Raw genomic sequence first — 11,015 nt, 5'->3', positions numbered from 1 at the left:
TTTTTGGAATTACTGAAAATTTGGGAATTTTTGAATTTCTACTTATAATGTAAAAGTTGAGACTTTTTCCATAAATAAACTCTCAATAGACCAAGTAACGGACCACACTTAATGTGACGGCAATAATACTCCTACAATACAATTTTAAGAGTATGACACGTTCAGGATTTTATAGTTATTTATTAAGAAATGAAGAACTTTCGACAAAGGAAGGTTGCTCCGAAATATATGTTCGGATGTCTAATTAATATGTTCCAAAAAATTATTTTAATGCCGAAGTTACTTTTTCTCACAATATAAGTTTACATATCTTAAATTTAATTTTATTTTGAAATGTCTCCCTTTCGAAATAAATGTCCTCCTTTTTCACTTTTATATCTGGTAACCCTATGTCAAAGCCTTTAACAAAATGTTAAAATGTAAAAGAGTTTGAATTTAAATTGCAAGAATGTTTAGAACAGTTGCCTTTAAGCTTAATTTAATTGCTTTCGCGTAATAATATTCATATTAGCTGCTGGATACAGTCTGCAGGTGCTTTGTAAAAGATCTCAGTATTTATCTGAGTCATTATTAAAAATTATCGCAGTTACAGCTGAGTATTCAAATTGAAAACTGGGTTTCATTGTATTCTGCATTATGATAGCTAGTTATAATGCTCTCACTATTTACCATAATTAGTAACTACGGGGTTAAATATGCATGAAAGTTCTAGCAAAGAATATTTGTTAAATCAAAGAATATTCGTTAGGTCAAGTAACGATCTCTCCAGGTAGAGGCGATGAATCTGGTAAGACTTACTAGACCATTTCCTACTGCCTAGTCTTTGTCATGTGTCCTTCAGATCACTGTTTCAAATCAATAGAAGTTAAGTTCAAAAGCCACACTGATTGACCTTCAATGGCATACTAATTCCTTTGTTTCTTTATTTTGTTTTGTTTGCTCTGATTTATGTTCCTACATTTAACTACTCTCTTTAGTCGACAGCCGACGTGAAAATAATAATTGTATTCTCGACTTAATCAGATAATAATCTTGAAATCTCCAGTAAAGTTTATTGTTAGCTTGTCTCATCACATGATTAACTCTTTTACATTGAAACTCACTTTTCCTTTCCTTCATTTTTCTTCTTTTAAATTGCGACGTGATGCAAAAGGCGAAGAAAACCCGTTATAAAGGGGAAAGTAAACATGCAGGTAAGGACGTGGGAGGAGAGACACAAGCCGGACACTGTTACTGGTCCGAAAGAAACTTCATGATTTAACGAATCATCAAAAGGGGATTCCAAATGATGTCACTTCCGAGCGAAGTGCGCGGGAACCGAAGATCTGAAAGACAGACGTTCCACACGAGGCTCAGAGATGCGGACAACGGCCGTATTTCTGTTGTGGTCACTTCTCTTACTGACTATTAGTGCTCAAGAAGTTAGAATACCAGCCTATGTAAACAGAGGCCAGAATAAACCAGGTAAGTGCTCGAGGTTACGTAGCAAGTAAGAAGACAAACATAAAAACCAGAATTATATGAAGTTAATACTTTTGATAGTTTTTAATCTAGAACAAGCTTTAATGTCTTATTATTTTTTTTTCTTCAGTTTTTTGCAATTTTAGTTTGAGTTATTTCTAAAGCGAACATGGACCTCGAATAAAAGCCAAAAACATAAATCGACCGAATTTTAACGATCTTTTTTTTAAGTAAAACACATTTTATGTAGTGAGTGTATTAGAAGATAAATTGTACGTAGAGAAATAATAGAACTAATATAATAGAACAAAATAATAATCGATCTTTTTTGTAGATTCTTACAGCTCAAAATACATTTTACTTCAAAATGTTCCATACACTTTGCATATAAGATTATATAATCTAAGAGTTGTGTAAAATTCAAATCAACTTTCAATTTTTTTTATATTTCAACCTGTTAAGAGTTGAATATATTTCTCCAGTCTATCTTGCTCTATTAGATACTATTTCAAGAATTTAATTCTGTGATTTTAAATATGTAGAATCAAAGGTTATGATCTCGGTGAGCATTGGCCGGTATTTTTTAAATCATGCTCTAATATATTTGTTGTTCTTCGGAATTACTAAAAATTTGTGAATATTTGAATATTAGAGTCTTTAATAAAATAGTAAAATATATTAAGTGCAAGAATCTTTAGAGCAGTCCTTAAACTTAATTTAATTGTATTCGCATAATAATCTTCATATTTGGCACTTGAAACAAATTGCAGGATCTTTGCAAAATATCTGAGTATTTTAAGCATCATTTATCAAAACTTACTGCCACTAAAACGGGATAGTTAGTGACCTGACTATTGTACTGAAGTCCCGGCTTCGAATTCCAGAGAAGGCATGGATGTTTGTAAATGTATAGTGCCTTTGTGGCATGGAGGCACTCTAAATATATGACTATCCGAAAGTAAGTTCTCATCTTTAGGTTGGTGGCAGAAGAAGCAGGGGGGAAGACCCTCAGACCCAGTCCTTCAAAATTGGAGTGGAAATGGCCAAAATCGTACTGTCATCTTCATGATGCCCAAGGCTATTACGACAACACATGTAATCTTGTAGTCCTTGCTGCGATTAATTTTATAGCTTGTTCTGATGATGAGGTCAGATAACTGAGATTAAACATTAAAAACAACACACAACATTAAAAAATATTGCAATTATAACCGAGTATTTAAATTCAAAACTGGATCTCATTATTGCTAAAAACATAGCATCAAATAAAAATTACATGGTTAAAAACATTTTACTTTTCTTCGTTTACATCGGTTACAGCCGAAAACATCGCGGACGAAAACGTCGCGGAGAAAACAACGCAAGGCGAAAACGTCGTGCTACAAAACATCGTGGGAGAGAACATCGCAAAGAGAAAACATCGCAGTCCTAAAACATCGTGGTACAAAACATCGTCGTCGAAAATAAAGCGGTTCAAAAACTTCGCAATTTAAAAACATCGTCGTCGAAATTATCGTGGTAAAAAATAAAGTATCTACAAATCATCGCATGACGATAACATCGCAGACATGCTTTTCGCAAACATGCGTTAATAACTGTAAATGGATATTCGCATAATGATTTGTGAGCGCAAAATGGAAAGAAGGATAATTTTTTTTTCACATTTTTTTATTAACTAATAAATTTTTTCTGAAAAAGTAAGAAGGAAACTTAAGCATAGCAAATTAATGCAACTTATAGCAATTAATAGAATTTTAAACTGACATAGTTAACTAACAAAGGCCATTAATAAATCAATTTTTATAAAGTTTTTACTGGTAATTTTTCATGAAAAGTATAATCTATAAGTTGCATTTAATTTTCTATGCTTAAGTTTCCTTCTTACTTTTTCAGAAAAAATTTATTAGTTAATAAAAAATGTGAAAGTAAAAATTATCCTTCTTTACATTTTGCGCTCACAAATCTTTATGGGAATATTCATTTACAGTTATTAAAGCATGTCTGCGATGTTATCGTCATGCGATGATTTGTAGATACTTTATTTTTTACCACGATATTTTCGACGACGATGTTTTTAAACTGCGAAGTTTTTGAACCGCTTTATTTTCGACGACGATGTTTTGTACCACGATGTTTTAGAACTGCGATGTTTTCTCTTTGCGATGTTTTCTCCCACGATGTTTTGTAGCACGACGTTTTCGCCTTGCGTTTTTTTCTCCGCGACGTTTTCGTCCGCGACGTTTTTGCCGCGATGTTATCGGCGGACACCTTTACATCTTGCGTAAAATAAAAATAAAGTTATGTCCTAGTCATCTGATTAATTTTCAGGATACGTATACAGGTAATATAGTAGATATCAGCTTCATAATTAGCAATCAAGTAATAATTTCTAAAAATTATATTTTATTAGTCGATTAAGTTTTGCTACCACTTTGAAACTCAGAGAAATGAAACACGTGCTAGGAAAATAGACATTTTTCAAAGATCAGGACAAGTTAGAACGTTTTTCAAGAAAGTCAGAGAAATCCTTAAAACATATATCTGTCAATTTTCTCATAAAAAGTGCATATTTTAAGTAAGTTTATAAACTTTATATCTGATATAATTTTGCTACTAAATAACTCTCTTTTATTTTGTCTGTTATAATCCGTTACTTCAGAACAGGAATTTCAAGGCCATTCTTCCACCAAACTATGTTTCATAACCATGGTAACGACGTTGCGAAAAAAGGTCAAATCGTATAATTTGCTAAAATCCTCCAATTTCTTCCGTACGATAATGACACACGCTACAGTGGAAAATGAGAGAAGGGTCATTATGACCTTGAAAATTAAAATTAACAGACTATACTGAGATGTAAAGTATTTTAAAGTAACAGACTATATTGAAATGATGTCCTCTGTTCTCTTTAGAAGTAGAACTGTTCTATTAGCCCTTTCTCTTAGAAATGTAACTACCTATTAAATATGAATAACGTAATTAAGAAGTCCTTATACTGTGTGATAATACATTATAATCAATAGTTGGATTAATTTATTTCAGACTTTTTTAATCCAGTTTAATTCTTAGCTTCTCAGTTTTATTCTGAAACACTGTAAGATCATATTTATTACATTTATTACGAATGTTGTGTGGTTATAGATTCCTTTTACAAAACAAACAGATTTTTTTCCAGAGCTTGAAATTTCTCTTCAAAAGCACTGCGTAAAATTTTCTTTGGAAAGGCTTAGATATATTTTTTTTATTTGCTTTGAAGTAATAAAAGAGACGAATTAAAATGTTAAGTTATTGCACTACATTTCTCAAAAAATATATTCAATTTTTCATTTATTCATATTTAATATAATAATTAAATCAATAAGCTTGGTTACAGAAATTGTTGAAATTAGGAAAACTAAAAGCTGAATTTCGCTGGAAATTCCGTTAACGTGTTTTATTTATTTTATTGCTTTGTGCTTCAATTTGTAGAGAAACCGAAGATTTATGAAACTAAGTTCCGCTTCCTTGTAGATTGTCAGGCAACGTATCGCCCCGGCTTAGACTGCAAAATAAAGCAACTATAAGATAAGATAAAAGTGTAAAATAAATCTTTTTTATATATATAACCGAACAAATGTACATCTCTTGTTTAAATCAATCACCGCCGCTTGCGAGATTTCTCGGATAGAACAACCAGAGATGTTTTGACCAATGTAAATTAAACCACACTGGCAAGGAATCCTGTACATACCCCAGGAATTCATATACGGAATGGGGTCCTTGAGTATGGAACTCGGAATTTTATTGATGGGAGAATAAACGGCCGAAAGCTAATTTTTTGTAAAAGAAGTGCAATTTTATAACGAATTAATGGAAAGAAGGGAATGACAGCACAATTCTTATAATCTCCTAAAACAAGAGTGTGCCTTCTGGTGTGTTGAGATGGGAATTTTTTAACTGCTTGATTAATAATGTTGGGTGAAGTGCCCCTGTCAGTAGCTACTGCTTTTAAATAATTTAGTTCGTCATCAAGAGACAGTTTGGAAAAGCAAACTTGAAATACACGGAAAACATAGGAATAAAATGACGCTAACTTTTGTGGAAGGCAAACCGATGAAGTGTGGTGGAAAACAAACCGATGAAAGTTTACGGTAAACCGTAGTACTGAAGTTGGATGTGTTAGGTGTGACCAGAATGTCAAGGAACGAGAGAGAGTTGCATGCCTCAAGTTCAAACGTGAACTGAGTGAATCCTTTATTCTCCCATCAATAAAATTCCGAGTTCCATAATCAAGGACCCCATTCCAGAGATGTTTTATCCAAATATAACAGTTTAATGACAACTTCAATACATTGGGTAATATAGTACTACATTTTGAATATCTAAAAAAGTATCCGTACACTATCAAGTACAAAATTATTAAAATTCCTTCCACATTTTCCTGTTCTCGCCCTTAAACAATATCGGAGATCAGTCAAAATCGCACATTTGAAAACTCTCCTTCCCGTTATTAGATTCTATTACCCGGAGGACACTCTAGGTATTGGCTAAGTGCTCAGTTCTCTGCCCACAGAAAAGAAAAACTATTAATTATAAACAAATGTGGTAATATTAAAAGTTATTCTTTTTTAAATTCTTAACCTATAAAATACAACAGAAAATGTGGATTTCAAGTATTCACAGGAATGTGCATATTGGTCAGTGTTCGATATGGGTTCAATATGTTCATTTTTTCAAAAATGACTTTTAGGTTTGGGTTAACTTTATGACAAAAATCTCTACCCAATTTTCTAACGAAAGTCCTGCTGTGCAGCTTGCAGTCCGACTACTTTGACGATTCCTTTTAATAATTTTCCCAAGTGAAGAAATTCAAGGCATATGTTAATGAAGATCCAAATAGTATTCATGCAGAAAATCTGCAATTTAATCTGATATATAATCAATATTCAAAACATTTTCAGAAGGAGAAAGTCAATAACGGAAAATGTGCTTGATTTCCTACACGAGAATTTTGAATCTTGGAAGATGTCTAGTAATAACCAAAACCTTACCAGAGCTGTTCAGTTTAGCTATAACACACTCTGGGTGCTAATCAGTGCTACTCCTTCTTGGCCCCTCCAGACGGAGTAGTGTTTACTAAGCACCATGGGCCAAAGGGTACGGATACTAAGTACAATATAAACGGGCACGCTTAGTAAGTACCATACTAAAAGGCACGGATTCGAGTCGCAGAGAAGGCATGAATATTTGTAAATGTACAGTTTGTGTGCGGTATGGGAACACTAAGAATACATGGCAAGCCGAAAGTCTTCTCGACTTGTTTGGTAGCAGGGGAAGAAGGGTAGAAACCTTCGGATACCCCCCAAGGTGCTGTTTCTCAAAATTGGGGCTGAGCTAGGCTAGGCGAAGTCGTACGGTCACCTAGATGGTGCTTGGCTCATGCCAACATCAGACGCAATCATACACTCCTTGTCTCAATTTATTCAGCTTAAAATTCAAGGATTTATTCTAATTAAGTCGGACAAATGAGATAGCCCTAAGAACTTATTTTTGTGGTGTAAATGCAATGCGGTTACGAACATTCATCATGTACTAATTCAGAAGTCAAACAACAAAAATCAGCGTTATATTTACAAAACCTTCACAGGACTAGTTTCGGTGGTTTTACCGAACCACCATCCTCAGCTGCAAAACCAAATGAATGATTTGCGGTTTTGCAGCTGAGGATGGTGGCTCGGTTAAACCATCGAAACTAGTCCTGTGAAGGTTTTGTAAATATAACGCTGATTTTTGTTGTTTGACTTCTGAATTAGTATTTATTTGGCGTGTTATTGTGTCTTAACAATACTAGTATTAAGCTCAGAATTGCAAGGACACTCTATCTCCTCAACAACGACTCGCTCTCTGAAATATATTCTATTACTAGCCGAGTTGAGCCTTAAATTCAAATCTAAAAAACAAAATGATAAAAATACGAAGAATGTTTGTAGGCCCTCTTTGTCTAAACATAAATGTCCTGGATGAAGTAATAAACATATAGTCCTTCAGTACTTTACCATTAAGTGTTCATGGCTGTTTTGTTATGTCTTGTAGCTGATTAGACTGACAATATTTCGACGTTAGAAAATTAGCGTCGTAACGATATCCATTAAGATATGCAGGTATTTAGTCTACCCAAAAGTATGGATAAAAAACATAGGTGACGAACACATGCTTCAGAAGATTGCTTTACATAATTAACTTTACGAGAATTCTTCGCAGCGAACAGATGATTTGCGTTATTAAGAGAATTTTTTGCAGTATAACGTCTTTGTGACTTTTGTAGTCTTTTATCTTAAATAACATCCCAAATTAGTTCGATTTCTAATTTTCGGCTCCAGAATTTAGCCTTAATAATTAATTTTGCGACTGAAACTTCCGATTTTACATCGACAACTGGGAAAACACAGTTAATCCAAGAATGGTCCGGTCGAACTAAAATCAATGCACACGTACCAAAACAAAATTCAGAGAATTTTAGTTAGTGGCATTCAACATATTGTTGTCCACCAGCGGCCGAGCGGTAAAGTCGCTGAACACTGGTAGTTCGGTCCGAGGTTCGAATCCCGCGAACGCGCTGGCTGCATGGGTGTTTTCGTGGTTTTCCCCATGTGTAACGTGTATACGAGCCAGTTTCCCTTAGAAAGTCCTCCACGAAGGCATCCCTCCTCTTAGGCAGATAGCCCTAGTGTGCTTTGCCATAATTAAATACACACACACACACACAGTAAATACACACAACATATTGTTTGAAATATATATTAATTATATTATAGGATTTTACTTTATTTTGGAGTAAGCCTTTCCTGTACCTTCTTATTTTCTACTTACGTTTTCCGAACCAGAATGAGTTTTCAGTTTTACGCTTTATGCTTTCAGTTTTGCTTTATGCAAATAGGATAGAAACTACTATTTAAGCTGAGGTCTGAGTTACTTCAGTAGGAGAAGGTGTTCTGCCTTTCGGCCATATTGTTGCTTCTAGTTAAAGCTTGCTATTCTACGACCATACTTATTAGGTGCTTGTTAGCATATGCCGGTGATTGCTAGTTAAGGGCCAACTACGCCATGTTAATTCCTTACAGCTTCGGTTGATTAACTATATTTAGCATTAGTTAGTTTTATATTTCTATTTTGAAATTAAGCCCAAGTAGAGGCTTCTTGTACGCCCAAGGGAAGCCATCTGTAAATCAATTTGAGTTAAAATAAAAGGATGTTTTAACCCCTCTCCGGAGTTGTTACTTATGCACAAGAATTCAGCAAATAATCGCTACTTAATTCTTCATTATTATAACAGTTATAGAGCTTTAGTTTACCTAGAATGTTACAAGATTAATAATCAGGTTGAGAGACTTTAATTTTTTCTCTGAAAGCAGGTTATATTCCTTTTTTGGACAGGGAGAGAAAAAGAGAGACGTGCTGACATTCCTTCATTAAGGCAGTATGAAATCTGAGGAATTCAGTTCAAACACAATTTATTCACTAAAATATTATACGAGGCGTATTCGGAAACTAAGTACCGTTTTGAAAAAAAAAATAATAAATAAATAAATAAATAAAATAGTAAAACAATTTTTTCGAATCCAATTTTATTTTTACATGAAAATACATGTCTTAAACTATTTTTCAACATAGTTTCCGCCAATGATCAAACACTTGTCATAGCGGGTGACCAGTTTTTGTATACCATCGTCAAAGAAACTTTCCTCCAGTTTCGATAACCACGACTCCACAGCATTTTTCGTGCCATCGTCAGATCCAAAGCGCTTGCCACCAAGCTCGCGCTTCATCTGCAGGAACAAGTGATAGTCGGACTGCGCCAAGTCCGGGCTGTACGGCGGGTGATCGAACTGCTCCCAATAAAACTGTCGAATTAACGATTGAGTGACACCAGCAGTATGGGGCCGAGCATTATCATGGAGCAACACAATTCCTTTACTGAGCATTCCTCTTCGTTTGTTTTGAATGGCACGCCTTAGTTTTGTTAAAGTCTCACACTATCGTGCCGCATTAATGGTTTCACCTCTGGGAAGAAATTCAGTAAGCTAAACGCCTTTCCTATCCCAGAAGACAGTGCACATGATTTTTTGTGATGACATTGTCACTTTGAACTTTTGATTTTTCGGAGAATGAGTGTGTCTCCACTCCATCGATTGTTGTTTCGATTCTGGTGTGAAATGACACACCCAAGTTTCATCACCTGTCACAATTTGGTTTAAAAAGTTTTCTCCCTCATCACTGTACCGCGTGAGAAATGTCAGGGAACTACCAAGTCGCTTTGTTTTGTGAACATCGGTGAGCATTTTTGGAACCCATCGGGAACACAGTTGGCGATAATTCAAGACACAATTTCGAGCAAAACAGTACGTGAAATTTGTGAAAATGCCTCTGAAAGAGTTGTCATTGTGAAGCGTCTGTTCTCATGAATTGCTTCATCAACTTTCCTTACCAAATCATCGGTGACAACAGAAGGCCGACCACTCCGAGCCTCGGCGTGGACATTTGTTCGACCTGCATTAAACATTCTTACCCACTTTCTCACCATTCCATCACTTATCGCGTATTCACCGTAAACTTCTGTCACTTGACGATAAATTTCGACCGGTTTAATATTCCTCGTGTTCAAAAATTTAATCCCGGCACGAATCTCGCAGTCAGCGGGAGAACTAATTGTCTTAAACATTTTGAATGTGCACAGCAAACTGAAAACACAACATAGAGCAACCAAAATGGCGACAATTGAAAGTCAGTGAACAAGAAAGACTAGTGCGCATGCGCGGGACGCCTACCATAGCGCTGCGACGGCGCTAGAATGAAACGGTACTTAGTTTCCGAATACGCTACTCTTTCCAGTACACCACTATTGCCATCCTTATAATTTCGCTTTCATTTGCATTATCCTCTTCTATTGATTGATTACTCTTGAGAAGCTGTATCGAAAATGCCATGGTCTGATTAAAGTTCTATAACCTTCATTGTTCTCGAATTTTTCTATTATATCTATCGTATTTTCTTCACTTATATTTTCAAACCATTAAGAACGAGAAGTAATTTTACCGAAACCTGATGCTATAACCTTTTTTGGCATAAAACTTTATACCTTATAGTGTTGTCAGGGATAACGTTTTTAACAATGAGGTTTACTGCATTCAAAATCTTCGAAAATGTACGAGTAACATACATTCCCTCTTTTCAAATATCAGTCATAAGATGATGCAAGAATTCCGACAGATGATTCTCGGATAATTCGCATGTGAATAATCAGGAATTTTGTGCAGTTGTGTTTTTCATTAATCTACTATGATTTTATGGTGCTTATTGGTGCTAACTATGATGTTCTTTACAACGGGTTTTTCATTTCGACATCTTAGGCTATATTTAGTCCGTAACAGCAGGTGGAATAGAAAATAAAACAGTGAAATTAAAAATTTTCATGATAAAATAATATCGTAGTAAGCTTAAATTCAAGAAAACTTTGATTCAAGTCCTAAAAGAAATAAATTCTTCAAAGCTTTCATCGAAGCTCTGCAATCAGGTAT

The 11,015-nt window shown here is 34.8% G+C and overlaps 1 protein-coding gene across 2 annotated transcripts in view; it reads left to right on the top strand.

Moving 5' to 3' along the window:
• Nucleotides 1-1,211: 1,211 nt before the first annotated feature.
• LOC118200923 (transforming growth factor-beta-induced protein ig-h3-like) overlaps nucleotides 1,212-11,015 on the top strand; it is a 117,758-nt gene continuing 107,954 nt past the window's right edge. The window contains exon 1 of one of the 2 annotated variants that reach the window (XR_004760167.2): nucleotides 1,212-1,464. Coding sequence is in view for 1 of the 2 variants with exons in the window: in XM_035372914.2 (XP_035228805.1) it covers nucleotides 1,359-1,464 (106 nt within the window). In the remaining variant the exon portion in view is untranslated. The remainder of the gene's footprint in view (nucleotides 1,465-11,015) is intronic. The other variant, XM_035372914.2, reaches the window with a different exon arrangement.

The sequence above is a fragment of the Stegodyphus dumicola genome, chromosome 8 (assembly GCF_044657685.1).
Source record: "Stegodyphus dumicola isolate Sdum_Otavi_A_Nest chromosome 8, ASM4465768v1".
Lineage (NCBI taxonomy): Eukaryota > Metazoa > Arthropoda > Arachnida > Araneae > Eresidae > Stegodyphus > Stegodyphus dumicola.
Note: the sequence above shows the minus strand (reverse complement) of the source record. Positions and strands in the feature narration are given on the sequence as shown.